The 19,619-nt window shown below is 51.4% G+C and overlaps 1 protein-coding gene across 3 annotated transcripts; it reads left to right on the top strand.

The window, feature by feature from the left end:
- The first annotated feature begins 6,499 nt into the window (after positions 1–6,499).
- MFSD13A (major facilitator superfamily domain containing 13A) lies at positions 6,500–19,117 on the top strand. Of its 3 annotated transcripts, XM_039244010.1 has the most exons (10): positions 6,525–6,583; positions 9,989–10,069; positions 13,389–13,631; positions 13,975–14,057; positions 14,640–15,092; positions 15,235–15,358; positions 15,949–16,045; positions 16,794–16,965; positions 17,043–17,236; positions 18,286–19,117. In XM_039244010.1, exons 3-10 carry the CDS (start codon positions 13,464–13,466, stop codon positions 18,546–18,548), a joined length of 1,554 nt encoding a protein of 517 aa, XP_039099941.1. In that variant the 5' UTR covers positions 6,525–6,583; positions 9,989–10,069; positions 13,389–13,463; the 3' UTR covers positions 18,549–19,117. The 3 variants fall into 3 exon arrangements, with proteins under 3 accessions (XP_039099940.1, XP_039099941.1, XP_039099943.1); XM_039244009.1 differs by lacking the exon at positions 9,989–10,069 and having other exon boundaries at positions 6,500–6,583; XM_039244012.1 differs by lacking the exons at positions 6,525–6,583; positions 9,989–10,069; positions 13,975–14,057 and having other exon boundaries at positions 13,568–13,631.
- Positions 19,118–19,619: the final 502 nt, after the last annotated feature.

The following is a 19,619-nucleotide window of genomic DNA, read 5'->3' as shown; positions in this document are numbered from 1 at the left end:
CGCCTTCCTGGTTTCCAGGCAAAGGGAAACACACTTTGCTGGCTAAAAGCCAGCCAGCCTGTGTCTACACTAGGTGAGCCTGCCGGTCCTACTGGCCTGCCCTAGAGGCCTGTGCTCAGGGATGCCCTCACCACTACATCCCTGAAGGTATCTTGCAATCAGTTTGGCCCTCTGTTCTCCACCCCCCCATCCTCCCAGCACCTCCAGATGGGTTGAGTTATCCTAACTTGAGTGAAGTTCCCTTATCCGGCAGAGAATCAAGTTGCTTATGAGCATCTAGAAGTTACATCAACCTTAGGAAAAAGATACTAATATTTTCCCCACTTTATATAGCAGGAAGCGGTTTGCCTCAGATTTGGTACACGGGAAATGTGTTCTATGACTAGGAAACACTCCCAGTGTTGTAGGCTTTTGGGGGTTAAGTATCTTGCCCAGACTCACACAGCTAGTTATGATAAGGGCAAAATTCAACCCCATGTGGCCTCAAGACTCGTGATTGCTAAGTAACTTTATCGCCAATTCATGCTGGGGCTTCTTTCACACTTTCTCACAATCCTCCCCTCTAGAATGTTACATAAGAATCCATTGTTTTATTTGTGTGTGGTTTTTTTTTTTTTTTTAAGTTTATTTTGAGAGAGGGGGAGAGAATCTAAAGCAGGCTCTGAGCTGACAGCTCAGGGCTCAAATCTCACCAACCAGAGCTGAGATCGTGACCTGAGCTGATACCAATAGTTGGACCCTTAACTGACTGAACAACCCAGGTGCCCCAAGACTAATTCTTAATAGCCATGTGAAGAACATGGTGATACCATTTTCGTTTAATGGATAAGACTATAGAAGCTCAGAGAAGTTAGGTCATTTTCCAGGGTTCACACCGTCTAAATAGCAGAGTGGAATTTGAACCGAGTCCAATTAAGGCCAAAGCCCAGAAGCTACTTGGATGAAGCCAGATGGATTGTTTCATCCAGATGGTGTGAAGCCCTGTCTACGCTCCAGTCTCCTTTGGCTGCAAGCCACAGCCCTCCAGACCTCTCTCTTCTCCAGTGGGATCAGTGTTAGTTGCTGAATGGTTATGATACCCTCTCTCAGCTGCTGGGCTGTGAGGCCATCATACTTTCCTTCCTCTTCTGTTGACTCAGGCAGCATCAGCAGGAACCCCTTCAGGTTCTCTAAGTTCTCAGCATCCCTCTCTGGGGAGGGGTGCTCTCTACACTCACCTTGGTGATGTCACACTTTTATATTCCTGAGTGAGCTACTTTCCCAAGTCGTAATTGGGCCTTTGGCCTAGTGAGGACAGCTATTGGGACTGGGCTGGGGTATCTACCTAACAGTCCCTACCCCAGAGCTCCAAGTAGGGAGCCTCACCTTCTGTGCACCCTAAGAATGGATCCCAGAACACAGTGGTCTTTGTTGGGAGAGGCCTCCCCCCTCGAGGTCCACAGCCTAATCCCTGCAAACCTGTGAATATGTGATGTTACATGGCAAGGGGGAATTACAGTTGCAGATGGGATTAAGGTTTTTAATTAGCTGTCCTTAAAATGAGATTATCTGGGATTATCCAGGTGGATCCAATATAATCACAGGGGTCCTTAAATGTGGAAGAGGGAGGCAGAAGAGTCAGAGTCAGAATTGCTAGCTTTGAAGATGGAAAGGAGTCATGAGCTAAAGAATGCACACAGCCTTTGGAAACTGGAAAAGGCAAGGAAATGGATTCTTCCCTAGAGCCTCCAGAAAGGAACGCAGCTCTGCCAACACCTTGATTTAGCTAATAAGGCTGACTTCTAAGGTCCAGAACTGTAAGATAATAAATTTGTATTGTTTTAAACCGCTAAGTTTTTAGTAACTTGTTACAGTGTCAATAGGAAATTAATATCCTTCCCCATTCCTATTTACAACTTTGCCCTCTCCAAATCTCAGTGCTTGAAGAATGTCCAGGACTTCCTATAGACTGACCTCACCCCAGCCTGGAGCTCAATGATGGGACCTATGGGACTAGCCCCTTTCTCCACCTGCCTCCACATGGGGATTTGGTCTCATCTGGGTGGGAAGTGGGGAAAGTGTTGGACCAAGCCCAAGTTGGGGTTTTGAGAGGATGAGAAGCCTGTATTTTACTAATTGGTCCCTACATGCTTCCTGAAGACTTCTGCTGGTCTGGAGATGGTTCAGTCAAAATGTGAAAAATAAGGACCAAACTGTGAGTTTCTCAATATTCATTCACCCTGACTCCAGTAACAGCTCCTAGATTTTTGGGATTCTATACCTTATCTACTCAGCAAAGTGGCTTTTGGGGAGTTGGCTCTATTCTGCCCTTAAAGTTAGGAATGTTTTATGGCAAGTTCAATTGCACTGCCATCCATCTGGCCATAGGGATGGTTTAGAGTAGCCACGTGACTCAGTTTGGGCCAGTGGGAGCCAGGCCCAGGACTTTATTGTCTTGGAGTGGAGGGAAGTGCTCTCTTTCCCCTGGGTGGAAATCTGAAAGTGTGCAGTCTGGGGGGAGAGGTGAAGGCCTGCCTGAGCATGGCACCACAGAAGAAGTGGAACCAGGGGACACAGAGAGAAATTAAGTCCTGATGACATCATTTGAACCCTGAACTTTAAAGTTACATGAACCAAGGGGCGCCTGGGTGGCTCCGTCCGTTAAGCATCTGAATTCGGCTCTGGTCATGATCTTGTGGTTTGTGAGTTTGAGTCGGGCTTTGTGCTGACAACTCAGAGCCTGGAGCTGCTTCAGATTCTGTGTCTCCCCCTCTCTCTGCCCCTCTCATGCTCATGCTTTGTCTCTCTCTGTCTCTATAAGAAATAGATGTTAAGAAAATTAAAAAAATAAAGTTACATGAGCCAATAAATTTTTTTTTTCTCCACCTAGTTTTATTGAGATGTAATTGACATGTATAAGTGTAAGGTGTACGGCATAATGAATGTATATTGTGAAATGATTATCACATGAAGTTTAGTTAACATCCATCAGTCTTATAGAGGAAAAAACATTTTTTCCATGTGATAAGAACTCTTAGGATCTCTTCTCTTAACAACTTTCAAATATACCATACAGCATAATAGCAGTGTCCATTATAATCATGTTGTATACTACATTCCTAGTACTTATTTAACTGGATTTTGTACCTTGGACTACCTTCATTCAATGCTACCTCCTTATACCCCCCAATAAATTCCTTTCTTGCTTGGTCTGGTTTGAGTGGAGTCTTTTTTTTAAAATTTTTTTAATGTTTTATTTATTTCTGAGAGAGAGAGGGAGAGAGAGAGAGGCAGTGTGAGCAGGGAAGGGTCAGAGAGAGAGGGAGACACAGAATCCGAAGCAGGCTCCAGGCTCTGTGCTAGCTGTCAGCACAGAGCCTGATGTGGGGCTTGAACCCATGAACCATGAGATCATGACCTGAGCTGAAGTCAGACACTTAACTGACTGAGCCACCCAGGCGCCTCTTGAGTGGAGTCTTTTTGTTTGTTTCCCCACACAGCCAGTTGTGTTTATATAAATTTAACTACAGAAGATGTAATGAAATAGGCTTTTATTTTTAATTACGAAGCACCATTACCTATGTCCTTAGGAAATTAATAAAAGTTTGGGTTCTCACACTGTGGAGTGGAGTCCTTCTGTTGTGCTTGCTTCGACAATATGCCCCGAGTGTTTTCCCCAGCACTTTATGAAAATTTTCAAAATACAGCAACCTGAGAGGTTTTTGATCAGTGAACCCCATGATCAGAGGCTGTCTTGTGTGCAAAGTAGAGGATGGAGTGGTGAGAGAGAGGCTGGAAGCCAGTCTTGGAGGAGGTTGTCACGCTAGCCCAGGAAAACTGACAACCAAAACAGGAATAGGAGTTGGAAAAGAGATGGGAGGAGATTCAGCTAGAGTTGATCCCATGTAACTGCCTGGGTGGAGAGGGTAGAACAGAGGAGGATGCACACGTTTTTGGCTCCGTTGCGCTGTCCGACAGGCAGTTTTGTATTCAGCCTGGAGACGGGAGGTGGGGTAGTCATGGAGGGAAAAATAATAGGTGAAGGACGGGAACAGCTGCTCCCTGGCCCACACGTCACTTTGTCATCATGGCTGCTGATTTGTTGGGTTCCACTTCTCCTTTTGAAGGCAGCAGTCTTGTTTTTGAGGTCCCTTTTACCCTGGCCTGGCAAGTTTGAGAGAATAAATGAAAAGAGTTTTGAAAATGGAAACTTGGGGACCTGCCCTCTGCTTTTAGAAAGCCTCAGGGGAAAGGTGCCCCAGAGAAGGGGACTGAGGAGGAGTTATGAGATAGGAAGAGAACATGATGGACCCTAGCTTGGAGAGGTCAGAAGCCAAGGGAGGACAAAATTTCAAGGAGAGAGAGTGTTTATGTATCTATTTGTCCCACAATTCAAGGACTCTGATACGACTCAAGAATCCAGGCAGATGATATGATTCCCTAGTTGCACCCCTATGTCTCCTCCTAGTCAGCTCTGGTTGCCAACCAGGAAGGGAAATCCGAGGTAATTACAAGACCCAGTTCTGGTGCTGACACAAGAGGGTAACTGGTTACATCGTCTATAAAATCAGAGGGATGAGAAACCTCAGTGTAACTACGGGACATTAAGTGCAACATAGAGGCCAATGTTTTTCCTGTTCGGTCACATTAAGTTCTGGCCCTGTGGCAGCACTACCTGGTCCCCTGTTTCCCCACTGGACACCCAGGGAAGGCTAAGTAAAGAGTCAGGGTTGCTTTGCAACAAAGGCACATACTGGTCTGAGATAGAAAGGGGAACAACTTTAGTCAATTTATGGAGGCCGTAGTGTACCAGACACCATGCTGAATGCTGCCTTGTATTCTCATCCAGGAAAGCATAGATGGGGTTATGGGCTTGGGATGGGGGATAATGGTCACATTCTTTTTAGTCATGAGGGCTTTCTGGAGCAGAATGGGTTCCAGAAATTGCTTTGAAATCCAGAAGAGAGATGATGTGTGTGGTTTAGGGAATACATAGGAGGTAAGAAGAGGGCTTGAAGTGGCAGGATTAGGGAGGAGGGAAATGAGACAGATTGGTGAGAGGTGGGTGCTGGCAGCAAAGTTCATGAGACTCCTGGGGTTCCTCTAATCCCTGCACACCAGGGCTCTTGTGTTGGACCCTTTGCTGTGGGTGGGCCCTTTGCCAGGTCGTCAGGCAGGAGGAATTGGATGATTTCCCTGCTGACAATCATCAAGTCTGTTGAGGAGCCAAAAGCCTGCAAAGCACACTTCCATTTCTCATAAATGCCTACAAAATCCCTCTAAGGCATAAAACAGAGGCTCACAAAAGGTGGGTCCCTTAAAGAAGTGGAGCTAGAGGACTGAGCCCCAGGTCCCCCAGAAGCTAAAGGCCATGCTCATCACTCCATAGGAAAAGAGTAGGTCTGAAGTGTGTGCTGTTTGATTGCCTGGAAACCTACCCAGGTTTATAGGCTTATTGGAGAAGGCATGGGACATCCTCACCAAACTGGACTGAGCAAAACAAAACTTTAGGGCCTGGGCAGTGGTAGGAAGAGGAAAGACTCATGTTCTGAAAGTCAGGAGAGCTGGGCTCCAGGTGGTCTGGGCCTCTTACTTGTATGAAAGTCATTGAATCTCTCTGGTTCTGTTTCCTCATCTGTCAAGTGCGGATAATATCACCAACCTGCCAGGGATGATGTGAGGACTCAACAACATAATGCATGTAGAGTGCTTAACACAGTACAGGGGACATAGTGAGAGCTCAGTACACCTTATATTTTATCATTGCTATTTACAATTTTTTTAAAGTTTATTTATTTTGAGAGAGAGAGAGAGAGACAGAACACAAGTGGGGGAGGAACAGAGAGAGAGAGAGAGAGAGAGACAATCACAAGCAGGCTCCACCCTGTCAGCACAGAGCCTGTAGTGGGGCCACGAACCAGGAGACCATGACCTGGGCCGAAATCAAGAGTGGGGCCCAACCAACTGAACAACCCAGGCGCCCTTATCATTACTATTTTTGATACGAGGAAGTTGGGTTGCATGGTTACTCTCCGGGGCCTGGCACCTGCGGCCTGAGCCCCGGTGGCCGTACATTATTAAGCTGGGACTGTCTACTCATGAGGGGCTCACAGTCCAGCATCAGGAAGTCCCAGGTCGTACCACTGTCATCTCACCTGCCGAGCTGTGCATCTAGTCAGATCACAAGGCTTGTAGGAAGGTGCTGTGCTCTCCGTTCCGTGAATTAAAACTAAGGAAGGACGGGAGAGAGGAAGGGGAGCGCTCAGAAAAGCCTTGTTGATTTGAACTGAAATTGACTTTAAGCTTTCACAGAGCTGAAAGAGAAGGGGTGAACTGTCAGAAACCTAGGCCAACTGCTCTCTTCCTGCCAGCGTCCACGTTTTCTTTTCAGTCCCTAAGGGCAAACGCCCGTGACAAATATGGCGGCGGCAGCCTCGAGCGCGGGCACCTGCCGGGGCGCGGTCCCGGGAGCCGCACGGAGCCAATCGCCGCGCGGGGGCGGAGGGAGAGGCTGGGGAAGCCGCCGGCGGGGAGCACGCAGGCGCACTGGCTCGCACCTGGCTCCAGGCAGCCGCGGGATAAGGCTTCGCCTGCCACGATTGCGGTGAGGGGTTCTCCCGTGGCCCGGGCGCGGGGGCAGGAGCGGGCCGGACTGGGGGCCGGTCACACACAAAGAACGGACCCGAGGGGGACAGGAATGCTGTCTGCTCTGAGAGTCCAGGGAGCTGTCTGCGGGGGGTCCCTGAAGTGATGAGGTTATGGGATGGGAGAGCCCCAGGGTCAGGGTGGGAGAAGCTTGGGCCCAAGGGGTGAGGGTGGAATCTTTGCAGAAGGGCCCCCTTGGGGGGCGGGGGAACTGAGGTCGCGGGATACATCAGGTTTGGGATCCATTTCATTAACATAATGGCCCTTAACCTTGCTGCCAGAGTAGAACCACTTGGGGAGCCTTAAAAAAACACTGATGCTGGGCCCCGTCCCTGGAAATTCCGATTAAATTGGTCAGGAGTGAGGCTTGGGCCTCGAGATCAAGCAGCTCCTCAGGTGATTTTAATTTACAGACGGGATGGAGAACCACATGTTTCAGTGCCAGTTTCTGGGTTAGCCCGACTGCTCAGTGGCTTGGGAGGGGCAGGTGGTCCTAGGGTGAAGTGGCTGCTGTAGTTACCTGTTGGGGAGGGAGAGGAGGAAGGTCTCTTCCCCAGTAAGGTGAAAGTTCATTTCCAGCCTGAGTCAGAGAATAGGCCCATGAGTATTTGGAATGGAGAGTGTTCCCCCCCCCTCCCCCGGGAGGTCCTTCTGCTAGGGCTGGACCCTGCTCTGGGGAGACGGGGCAGGGAGGCAAAGTGGTTGTGAAACAGAAAACGCAGCAGACAATTCAGAGGTCAGCTGCTTGTTGAGAAAAGGACACCTAATATTTGCATAGGATGTTATACCTTTCAATTTCATTTGATACCCCCCCCCCCAGGACCGGTAGCGAATGGGATTGTTTTCTCCTGCTTCACAGACGTAGAAATAAACTCAGATAGCTAGTTAGTAGTGAATAATGTTCAGACTTGACTCAGGGTTCCCAACTCCAAATTATGCTTGTGAGTAGCCTTTTCCCTCAGCATTAAACCGCTTTGCCTGCAGTCACTAGTCCTTTTGAAGGGAATCAACACCCAGCCTCCCCATGCCCCTCACTCTAGGGGCCCAGTCTGGCATTCTTGGTTTCCTCCACCAAATCCACCAGGCCCCTACCCACTTTAGATTCAGAAATCAGGGAGCTGCTCCGGTTTCCATTCTTTCTAGTTCTTTCTCTTCCAGAGGCCCCATAGGTCAAGATGAGAGAGTTTTTATGCCAGGGAATTCCTTCCAAACAGATCTGGTTCTGTCATCGCACTTCCCCCAGGGTCCCCCACCCCATTGTCCTCAGGATAGAATCCTGTGTGTAGTCCACAAAACCCATCCTGATCTGGTGTCTTTCTACCTCCTTGCTCTGAGCTCTCTTTCCATACTGTATCTGCTTTTTAAGCACACAGTACAAGATTAATAAATGTTACTTTTTGCTATCACTACTTCTCTTTGTGTACCAGTTGCTTTGCTGGTTTTATCGGCAGGGTGCATCACTGCTCCCCAGGTTGCCTTTTTCTGATTCCCACAGCCAGGCAGAGCTGAGGGGTATAGTGGTATTTGGGGGTGGCACTCCTATGGCTGCTCTCTTCCCTAGACCTGGGGATGCCCTTATCGGTCTGTTAAGGGCAAATTGACCCAGCAGGTCTTAATTGGAGAAGCCTGTGGAGGCAGGGAGTAGAAAACGGGTCTGACCTGGCCCTGCTCTCAAGCAGTTTAGGTGCTGGAGGGAGGGTACAGGAGGTATTTGGATCCTGATAAAGAAGCCAAGGGACCTGAAAGGGGAGAGAACACCTGAGTAGGTGGGCTCGGGAAGGTCATGCCACAGAACTGGGCCTTGAATCAGCAGTATTTGATAAGATGGTGGTGGGTTTGGGCACAGTGACTTGAGAAATGCTGAGATTTTCTAGTCAAAAACACCTGTTTTGAATCTTTGCTCCAAAACCTAATAGCTTTGTGATTTGGGGCCAGTTATTTAACCTTCAGAGTCTTGGTTTCTTCACATACGAGATGGGAATAGTAACAGGAGTTGTAAGGCTTCTTGTGATGGATGTAAAAGCCAGACGTACCCAGATGCCTGAGAAATAATATGTAGTTACATCTTGGGTATTTTAGGTGGAAGCAACAGCATGAACAAAGGTGCGGAGGTGGCATTTAAAAGAGAATTTGAGGGATGGCAGCAAGAGGTGTCAGTGTTGGGTGCTAGAAAGACCAATCACGGATTTGACAGACGGGGACGCTGACTGAAACCTTTAAAGATCAGAGATATGAAGAAAAATAACAGGAGCTATGTATTGATCTTGCACGTGCCAGGCTCTGTGCTTGGTGTGTTATATACCTTTTGCTTCTCAGCCCTGCAGCCATCTGAGAGGCTGGCGTTATCATCCCCACTTTGTAAATAAGAAGACTGGGCCTCGGGAGGAGAGGCTGGCTCAGAGCCATATAACCGGGGCCGTACTAGCATGGGGGTGGGGTAGGCTCTGGGGGCCTCCACCAGGCTCTCCAGCCAGTGCCAGGGTAGGGGTGGAGTTGGTTACAGGATATTTCACCGGGTTATGCAACTAAGCTGGTGTGGGTTCCAGGCTGTTCCTCCCCTGGAGAGGCAGGGCTGTTGTTCTCTGCTGGGGCGTATTGAGGGTGGGGAGGGTGAGCAGGAGAAGGTATTTCCTGAGGGAAGAGCAGAATCTGGAAGGGAAACTGCTGGGGGGACCCCTGACGCTCCTTCCCCAACCCCTCTTCTAGGCCGAGGCTCCTCTGGACCGGTTGCTTTGCTTCCACCTTTGGCCTGTGTCTGGCACTCCTGAATTTTGCATATATTCCTGCTACTTGTAGACTCTCCTCCTCTTAACCTTTTATTTTATTTTTTTAAGTTTATTTCTTTTGAGAGAGAGAGAGAGAGAATCCCAGGTAGGATAAGGGGCTCTGTCTTACGAACCATGAGGTCATGACCTGAGCTGAACTAAAGAGGCTGACGCTTAACCCAGTGAGCCACCCGGTGCCCCTAGACTCTTCTTTTGACTTACCTTGTGTGCTCTGTCTTTTCTCCCAAATTCCCTTACCATGAGAAGGGGCTGGATTACCAGGATATTCCCCTGCTCCTACTCCGATTTTTTATGAGTGAGCCCAAGAAAAGCCAGTTTCTGAACATCTTCCATGTAACAGTGCTCTGGGCTTCTGGACATGAGTTTAATCCTTACTGCATTCCTTTAAAGGATGGATATTATTATTCACATTCTACAAGTGAGGAAACCAAGGCTCAGACAGGTTAAGTGACTTGCCTGAGGTTACATTACTAGTAGGAAGTGCTTTTGGGATTTAAACTCTGCCTCTTCTGGTGGCAAAAGTCACACCCTTCCCTCCCACTTCAACACCCTCTTGATGTTTTCTTCTCCCCTTATAGCAGGGAGCCAGCTGGTGGAGACTGGGAACTTGCCTGCAGGCTTCACCTTCTAGCAACAAGGGCAGGTCACTGGAGATCTGGGTAGGGGCCTGGGAGGCTTCACTCCCTTTGGACAAAGGCTTTGGAGGTAGGGTGGGGTGGAGGGGGCGGGGGAGGGGTTTCAGAGAAAGTGACCAGGGTTAAGGATAGCAACAGAGGTAGATACTGTGCTTTACAACCCCAAAGCACCTTTAAATTAATACCCCATCCTTGGGGCACCTGGGTGGCCCAGTTGGTTGAACGTCCAACTCTTGATCTCAGCTCAGGTCTTGATCTCAGGGTTGTGAGTTCAAGCCTGTGCTGGGCTCCACGCTGGGTGTGAAGCCTACTTAAATACTCACCCCATCCTTGTGTGGGGTTCAGAAGGTCCTGAGAGGCTCAATAGCAGTAATCTCTGAAGTTTGAGTGTTCACCACACTTATGTGCTAAGGGCTTTGGAATAATTTCCCCTAGACTGCAAACAATAGTTGGCACCACATTGGATATCAAGAAACAGGCATAGCGAGTTTAAGCAAATCGCTCCAGGTCCTGCAGGTAGTAAATGGTAGAGTCAGAGCTTATGAGACCCTCAATTGTGTTTTCTTTCTGCTGTATTCCTTAGAAAGTGCCATGGACACTTTTAGGGTGATGGATATGTTCCTGAGGTCAGTTGTGGTAGTGGTTTCACAGGTGCAAACATGTTTAAACTGATCAGACGGTACACTTTGAATATATGCAGATCATTGTGTATCAAGTATACCTCAAGAAAGCTGTGGGGGGAAAAAACCACACAAAACATTTCCCAACAAATGTTTCTTCAAGGGGCTCAAGAGCCCCAGCGAGAGGGTACCTGGCCATCTCCACTTTGCACCAAAGCAGGACCACTGTAGCCCGGGAGATAGTCTCACAGACATGGCTGGTCTTCCAGCTGCCTTTCCTTCCCTTGTTCCGCACCACTAGGCAGAGACTAGCACCAGGTTGGATCTCTTGAATGAATTGCCCTCATTTTCCATTGAGCCTGAGAAGCCCCACTGAGATTCCTTACTTATTCCCTCCTCGCCTGTTTCTCTAGCCGAGAGTGGTGGAGTCCGGCCCACCGAGGGAGATGGCAAAGACACAGGCCCTGCCCTCCAAAACTGACAGTTGGGTTGGAGTGGAGGCAGGCAGGAGAGTCTGGGTAGGAGGCATTCGTGAGGGACTGGAGAAAGTCTGGATACGGTGCGGTCTCTTGAAGGATGCAGAGATGGGAGGTCACTTCTGGCAGGGGTACCACCAAGGACAAAGATCTGGCCAGAGGAGAGGGTGACTTGAAGACTCAAGAGAGGCCAGGTTAGACAGGCAGGGAGAAGCCAGACCGCAGAGACCCGGGAAGGGTGGGGATAGAGGGGGAGCCATAGTGGGTCATGGGGCAAGGACAGGTCCTGGGGGTCACTACTGTTGGGACTGAAGCAGAAATTGGCTCTCCAGGGCCTGACCATGATGGGAAGCAGAAGTTTCAGCTGTGTGTGTGTCTATACCAATATGTAGATCATGCCCAGTTTAGGCTTGGGTCACAAGGGCTCTAAGAGGAACGGCCCCTGAGGGTATGTGTAAATTTCAGAGGGCTGCAGTAACAGATTACTTCGGAACTCTGTGGCTTAAATCAACTGAAATTTATTCTCTCACCATCTGTAACAACTCTGGTTGGTCATGCTCCCTCCAGAGGTGCTAGGGAAGAATCTTTCCTTCTTAGCTCCTGTGGTTGCCTGCTGCCCTTTGCGTTCCTTGGCTTGTACCTGTATCACTCCAGTTTCTGCCTCTGCCTTCACATGGCTGTCTTTCTTCTGTGTGTTTCTGTCTCTGTGTCCAAATTTCCTTCCTCTCCTTGTAAGGATACCCATCACTGCATTTGGGCCCACCGAATTCACTCTGATCTCATCTTGGTTACGTCTCCACAGAACCTGTTTCCAAATAAAGTCACACAGGTACTGGGGTTTAGGGCTTGAACATATCTTTTGGGGGGACATGATTTAACTTGCAACAGGGAGTTAGAAAGAAGTCCTATAGCTTCCTTCTGGGGGATCAGACACACACAGGGTTATTCTGAAAAGAGAACAGCAGCTTTGAATCTAAAAAAAGAGATGGCCAAACTTAATGCCTCGATGCTCCAAGTATGGTCATGGCCCAGCAGCATTGACGCCACCTGGGTGCCCTTTAGAAATGCAGAATCTCAGATTCCTCCCCAGACCTCCTGAGTCAAAAATCTTGATGAAGTGCCAAGTGGCTTGAAAGCTCATTCCAGTGTGAGAAGGCCGCTCCAGTAAAAATCTGACTTTTATTTCCTTCCCACTCATGGCCAGTCTGTCCTTCCCGCCTCTGGATAATCAGCCTGGTTGGAAGACAGGCAACCATGCTGTGCTTTGTTCTCTCTTTTCATGTAACATGTTCTTGAGTTTCTCTCCTGCGTGTCAAGGTGGCCCACGTGCTTGCCATTTCTGGAAAGCATTGGCCTTAATGAGCCAGTCCCTTTGTTGGGTCTTGGGCCGTGTCCAACTTTTTGCTGTTTACTACTGTTGTTGCCATGAACCATGAACGTTTCTGTACATACTCCTTTGGGCTTAGTTCCCTGAGGTAGCATATCCAGAATCAAAGTGCATGAGTAAGTGTGGACTCTTACCAGATCTTATCACTCTTCTATACCTGTGGAACCTGACATCATGGCAACTTTTTCTGTTCTACCCAGCAGTGCACAGGAACCTGATTTGGAAGGTCACTTTCGAGCCAGACAAGTGAGGGTTCAAACCTCCTACTTTTTTGCTGTATACCGTTGGGCAAACTACTTAACATCTCTGAGCTTGATGCTGCTCTTCTGTAACATTGTAATCATGCTATAAATTTTGTATGGACTTTATAAAGATAATCATGACACTGCCACCATCCATTTATTGAGCACTTCCCACGAGTTCCTCACTTGACCCTTACCTTCCCCTGCAGAGTAGGCATGATCATCCCCTTTGCCCTTTTACAGAAGGGGAAACTGAAGCTTAGGTCAAGTAGCTTGCCTGAGGGTTATGAGGTGCCTAGGCCCACAGTTATCACATCCAGATTGTGAAGGTCTGTGTGACAAGATAGTGCGGATGAAAGAAGATACTGAGCATACTTCCCTAGCACGTGACCTGGCTCAGCACTTCTTTTCCCATGCCTTTGTCAGTCTTCTTGGGTTACCCTCAGTGGTATCCAGCCCAGCACCGTTTCAGCTGTACAGTCATTGATGACTCCCCAGCTTGGTTTTTATGTACAAACTTTCTCCCAGGGGAAATGAGTTTTTAAATGACTCAGAGGTCTGGGGTTGGGAGCAGAGCTGGCTCTGATCCCTGCAGCTAACAGGCTCCTTCTTCCCCAGGGACAAGGATGGCCAGACTGCCCTTGGCTGTGAGTGCTCCTCGGTGCCCCTGGGGCTGAGGCTGAGCTGGTAGCCATGGGGCTGGGCAGGCTCCAGGCTTGGATGCTGCACCTGCCTACGGCCGTGGTCTATGGCTCCCTGGCTCTCTTCATCTCCGTTCTGCACAATGTGTTCCTGCTTTACTATGTGGACACCTTTGTCTCGGTGTACAAGATCAACAAGACTGCCTTCTGGGTTGGAGAGGTAGGTCAGCAGGCACTGGGTGGGAACCGGGGCGGGTTGCAGGGCTGGGTCCCACTTAGTCTGGAGCTGGGGGCAGGCCAGGTGGCCCACCTCAATTCAACAAGAAAAGCTGGAGTTTTGATGAATGTTAATTTACCAGCTGGATAAATTTGCCCTGGATGGGTGGGACTTGGAGGGGGCTGTGGTTGATAGAGTGGGTTTTAGCAGGGGGACTGACCTGAGCAAAGGTTTGCAGGCAGGAAAGCTGGGCTCGTCTTAGGTGGTGAGCAGGCTGCGTAGGGAAAACTCTGGAGAAGAGGAGGCTGCTTGGAGCCCACCTGCGCCATCTCCCCTCTGCCCACAGACGGTGTTTCTCCTCTGGAACAGCCTCAATGACCCCCTCTTCGGCTGGTTGAGTGACCGGCAGTTCCTCAGCTCCCAACCTCGGTTTGTGCCCTGCGGATGGCTCACAACGGGTCCTATGCCATCCTGCTCCCCGCTCCAGCCCAGGGGTGCCCATGTTCGGGGTGGGAGAGAAAAGGGAGACCATTTTCAGGTTTTGACCAGGCCCCCTTCCCAAGGTCAGTTAGTCTCTCTCCGTGTGGGAGAGTGGCCTTGACTAATTGTTGCCTTGCTCACGTGGGGAGAGGTTTACCCCACCCCACCCTTGTCAGGTCCTTAGAACTGGGAGCTGTACAGCCAACACTCTCTGTTCTTTCTGGCTGATTCCTTTACCCCATCCTGCTTGGGCCCACCACTGGCCCCAAGCCTGAGAAATAGGTGTCCCACCACCCTTTGGCCATCAGCCCTGGTAGGCTTGGCAAGGGACCAGACAAAAGCGTGTACACCCTGGACAGTTGTGCTTCCTGAATCAGGGCTCAGTGGGACCACCCTGGTGTGAGTTCCATACTCTGGGCCTCTGTGCTTCCTCTGGGGCCTGGGTGGCCAGGGGAAGAGGGGCGGGGGTGGGGGCCTGGCGCTTGCCAAGTCTGTAAAAACATCCCCCAACTTTCCTCCTCTCTCTGGCAGGTCGGGTGCCGGGCTCTCCTCGAGGGCCGTGGTGCTGGCACGGGTGCGGGCCCTGGGCTGGCACGGGCCACTGCTGGCGGTGTCATTCCTGGCATTCTGGGTGCCCTGGGCCCCAGCTGGCCTGCAGTTCCTGCTGTGCCTGTGTCTCTATGATGGTTTCCTGACTCTCGTGGACCTACACCATCATGCCTTGCTGGCTGACCTGGCCCTCTCTGCCCACGACCGTACCCATCTCAACTTCTACTGCTCCCTCTTCAGTGCGGCTGGCTCCCTCTCTGTCTTTGCCTCCTATGCCTTCTGGAACAAGGAAGACTTCTCTTCCTTCCGCACCTTCTGCGTGGCACTGGCCACTGGCTCCGGGCTGGGCTTTGTGGGGGCCACACGGCTGCTTAGGCGGCGGGTTGAGGCGGCCGGCAGGGAGCCGGAGTGCTCAGCCCTGGCTGCGGATGGCAGGTGAGTGGCCCGGTCCAGCTATCCTGGTTCCTGCCAGCACTCTTTTGAGTGTGAGGTCAACACTGAGGGCCCGGGCTGATGGGTGGCTGGCCTGGGGTGGCGGGTGGCTGTGGCCCATTGGTGACTCCCCTCTGCCCTGTAGCCTATGTGGAGACGAGCTCTTTGCGGGCTGCAGGGAGGCAGCCAGCATCACTTTGGGCCAGTACCTGCAGCAGCTGGCACGCCACCGGAACTTCCTGTGGTTCGTGGGCATGGATCTGGTGCAGGTATGGGAGCAGTCGTCTGCCCAACGGCTAGGCTGCACTTCACTCGAGGGAACAGGCTCCTTGAAAGCCGGGGAAGCAGTTCTGGGCCTCGTATGAGAAGCGCTGGGTGATTGGATAGCGGGAACACAGGTCGGGTAGTCGGGAGGCCTGGATCCCAGTGCCATCAGAACTTCTAACGCCCTGTGTGATCTTGGGCAGGCCTGTCGGGGCAGACGTGGGTGTCCTCACCTGCAAAGGGAGGATATGATAAAGGGGTGCCCTTTTGGGAACTCTGTGACAGTCGTCTTCAAACACTGAGTGCCCTAGCTAAAACATGCGGTGTAGAGGCTAGCCCAACTTAGTCACAGATGGTGTTCATATCGTCAGGCTTGTTTTATTCGAGTATTTTCAATTAAAGAGAAAAAAATCTTAATCGTTCCACGAAGAATCTTAGCATTCCTTCTACCTTTTAGCAAAATTAGATAAGCAATAGGAATTTGGTTTGGGGTTTGATTCTGGCATGCTCCAGGTGAAGGGACACGGGGACAGAGTCTGCTCTTGCCCTTGCTGCCTGGCCCAGCGGCCTCCGCCCTGCCCCTGTCGGCTTGCAGGTATTTCACTGCCACTTCAACAGCAACTTCTTCCCCCTCTTCCTGGAGCATCTGTTGTCGGATCACATCTCCCTGTCCACGGGCTCCTTCTTGTTGGGTGAGTGGGTGCCTTGTGCAGGCAGGAGGGACCGAAGCTTGCACCCCAGAACCCCTCCCCCAGCTGCAGACACAGCTCCCTCCCCCGCTGGGGCCTGGCTGGCAGGGGCAGAGGCCTCTGTGGGGCTGCAAGGCCTCCATTTCGGGAGGAAGGGGCAGGGCCTGTTGTGGGTGTGAGTGGGGTGGGCCCGTTCTCAGGGTGCCACCCACGGTAGCTATTTAACAGCAAGGATTACAGGCCAACAGGCTTGGGTGTGCATCTTGACTCTGCTTATTCTCTGCTTTTTTGCTGTGTAGGCTTGGGTGTGTTTTATTTAAACTCTTTGGGCCTCCTTTGTTACCTATAAAGTAGGGATAATATAGTACTTACCCTAAAGGGTTGTGGGGATTAAAGAAAAGGATGTGAAGCTCTTAGCACAGAGCCTGGCACTCACCAGTGTTCAGTCAATGCCAACTGGTTGTTAAGATGTAGATAATTAAAAAAAAATGTTTTTAATGTTTATTTTTGAGAGAAAGAGTGAGTACTTGAGAGGGGAGGGGTGGAGAGCAAGGAAGACAGAGAATCCGAAGTAGGTTCTGTGCTGTCAGTGCAAAGCCTGATGCAGGGCTCAGACCCACGCGCTGTGAGATTATGACCGGAGCCGAAGTCGGTCGCTCAACCGACTGAGCTGCCCAGGCTCCCCCAAGTTGCGGACAATTGTGGACGCTGTGGCAGTGGCCCCTGACAAGGCTGCACTCTTTCTGCCCAGGCATCTCCTATGTTGCTCCCCACCTCAACAACCTCTACTTCCTGCCCTTGTGCCGGCGTTGGGGCGTCTATGCTGTGGTGCGGGGGCTCTTCCTGCTCAAGCTGGGCCTGAGCCTGCTCATGCTGTTGGCTGGCCCTGACCGCCCTGGCCTGCTCTGCCTCTTCATTGCCAGGTACACGCTGCCCTCCCTCACCCTTGTGCCTCTGTGCCACCCCTTCATTCTCATCCCTTCTCTCTCTATGCTGGCAGCAACCGTGTCTTCACTGAGGGCACATGTAAGCTGTTGACGCTGGTGGTCACAGATCTGGTGGACGAGGACCTGGTGTTGAACCACCGTAAGCAGGCGGCCTCAGCTCTTCTGTTTGGCATGGTGGCCCTGGTGACCAAGCCAGGCCAGACCTTTGCCCCGCTGCTGGGCACCTGGCTGTTGTGCTTCTATACAGGTGAGGGCTCTGGGAGCTGGCACAGGGCTCTTGAGGCTCCCGGGGTCAAAGGTTACCTAGCACACCAGCCGACAAACTGGGTCCAGTAAGGGAGAGAGGATGGCAGCTGGCCGATAGAGGCTATCCCTGGGCCACTCCTCCCTCCCTACATGGGTAGAGGAACTGAGTGTTCCAGTTCTTCCAGTCTTTCAATAGTTCATTCATTCATTCAACAAATGTGTTTCGAATACTTTCTCTGCCAAGAGTTGGTCCCGGTCCCTCAAGGGAGACAACAATGGCCTTGCCATCGTGGAATTATTATTCTAGTCGGGGGGGGGATGGGATTGGCAATAAACAGTGAAATGAGAAAGTAGCAGGTAGTGGTAAGAGGATGGTACAATGGACAGTGTGACTGAGAAGCTACTTAGTGTGGTCCAGGAAGGCCTCTCTAAGATGACACCCAGGATGTGGACTGAAGGGCAAGGATTTGGTCTCGAAAGACCTCGGTGAATCCCAGACAGAAGGTGAGGCAAGTGCAAAGGCCCAAGGTATCAGGAGTGGTTAGGAGATGAGGCTGGGAAAGTAACAGGGCTCTGTAAATCAGGGCAGGGTTTGGATTTTATCCTCGGTGTGAAGGGAGACTATTTGCGAGGGTTTTAAGCAGGGGGGGTGACGTGGTATGATCTATGTTTTTTCAAGATCACCCTGACTGCTGTATGGAGAATGGGTTGTGGGGAGCTGTGGCAGAGGCGGTGGAAGCTCGCAGCAGCAGTGCTAGGGGGGCCGGGAGAAGGTGTCCGGGTACAGGATGTGTTTTGGAACTGGGGGGAGGTGAAGAATTGGCTGTTGGGGAGTGGTGAGGTTAAGTGAGGAATCCAGGAAGACTTTGAGGTTTTGGGGTGGACGGTGGTACCGGTGACCGAGAAGGGAAGAGCAGAGAAGTGCGTTTGGAGAGGAGTTGAATTGTGGTTTAGATGTACACGTGTGTCATTTGAGATGTGGCGCCGCACTGTGGACTTCGGAGGAGACCAGGGCTGACCTCGTTCTTTCTGCATGCTCTCTTGTCCTAGGTCACGATCTCTTCCAGCAGCCCCCGCTGGCCCCTGTGGGGAGCGCCCAGCCCTGGCCAGAGCCCCCGGCCCCACCCCCGGCGCAGGCCCCATCGCTCCGCCAGGGCTGCTTCTACCTGCTGGTGCTGGTGCCCATCACCTGTGCCCTGCTGCAGCTGTTCACGTGGTCCCAGTTCACGCTGCACGGGAGGCGCCTGCACATGGTCAAAGCCCAGCGCCAGAACCTGTCACGGGCCCAAACCCTGGAGGTTAAGATGGTGTGAGAGGTGGGCACGGCAAGGCCATCCTGCTGACGACACCGTCTGCAGCCCTGGCCAGGAGCCACCTTTGCCAGTCCCTCATCCTGCTGCTGTGCCTTCCGGGGCGCAGCCTGGAGGACAGATGGCAGGCAGAGTGGGAGCCTTCTGAGGCTGAGCCGGGAGCGTCACTGGGTTCTAAGTTCCTGCTTGGCTGTCTGACCCAGCTCGGGCAACGGCTGGGCTGTATGTGCTCAGGGACCTCTACCCCCTATGGGGCAGGAGGAAGAAGAGGACCAAGAAGGGATGGGGCCATCCTGTGGTCATGGGGCTGCTGCGAGGCATGGAGGCCTATCCCATACCTGCCTGGGGCTGGTGCTCTGTGCTGTCTAGAAGCCACTTTCACCCACTCAGGGGAAGCTGGGAGTCCCACCGCCCCCTCCCTCCACCTTTCCAGTGGCTTCTCTGAGCCGTCTGCTTCAGCGGTGCCTGAAGGAGTGTGCCCTAGCTGCTGCAGGGCTTCCCCACCCCCACCTGGCCTCCAAAAGAGGCTCATTTCATCGCAGCTCAATTAAAGTCAGTCATTTCTATTCCCATTCCTGAGGTCTGTGCTGTGTGGGAGCAGTGGGTTGGGAGGGCCGGGGAACAGGATTCCTCACTTAACAGGAAAAGTACCCTGAGAATATTCTTCTGCAGACGAGTTGCAGAAGGGGGAGGGACGCACCCTCATCAGATTCACGGAGGGAGCAGGAAAAGCATACAGACCAGTAGCTGCATGGGCGTTTGGGAGCAAGATGACCTGGAGGCCTGTGGTCCTGTCCCAGTGCACGCCCTGTACACCACACTGCCAGGCGCGAGGAGTAAGGAGGACAGCTGCTTCCAAGACTGGGGTCCTCAGCCCCGAAGTCGCCAGGAGCTTTCAGAAATGCTGAGGTCTCGAGTTCTGTTCCTCCTGATTCTAATTCCATGGATCTGAGGTACGGCCTGGGCGCCGGGGTTTGGAAAGCTCTGGTTTTACTGTGCAGCTGGGACTAACGGCCCTGTGCTCTAGGTCAGGGTTTGTCAACCTAGAGACATTTGGAGCCAGATAGTTCTTTG

The sequence above is a fragment of the Hyaena hyaena genome, unplaced genomic scaffold (assembly GCF_003009895.1).
Source record: "Hyaena hyaena isolate Hyena2069 unplaced genomic scaffold, ASM300989v1 scaffold_233, whole genome shotgun sequence".
NCBI classification, from domain to species: Eukaryota; Metazoa; Chordata; class Mammalia; order Carnivora; family Hyaenidae; genus Hyaena; species Hyaena hyaena.
The sequence above is the reverse complement of the archived record's forward strand: the minus strand, read 5'-3'. Positions and strand labels throughout refer to the sequence as shown.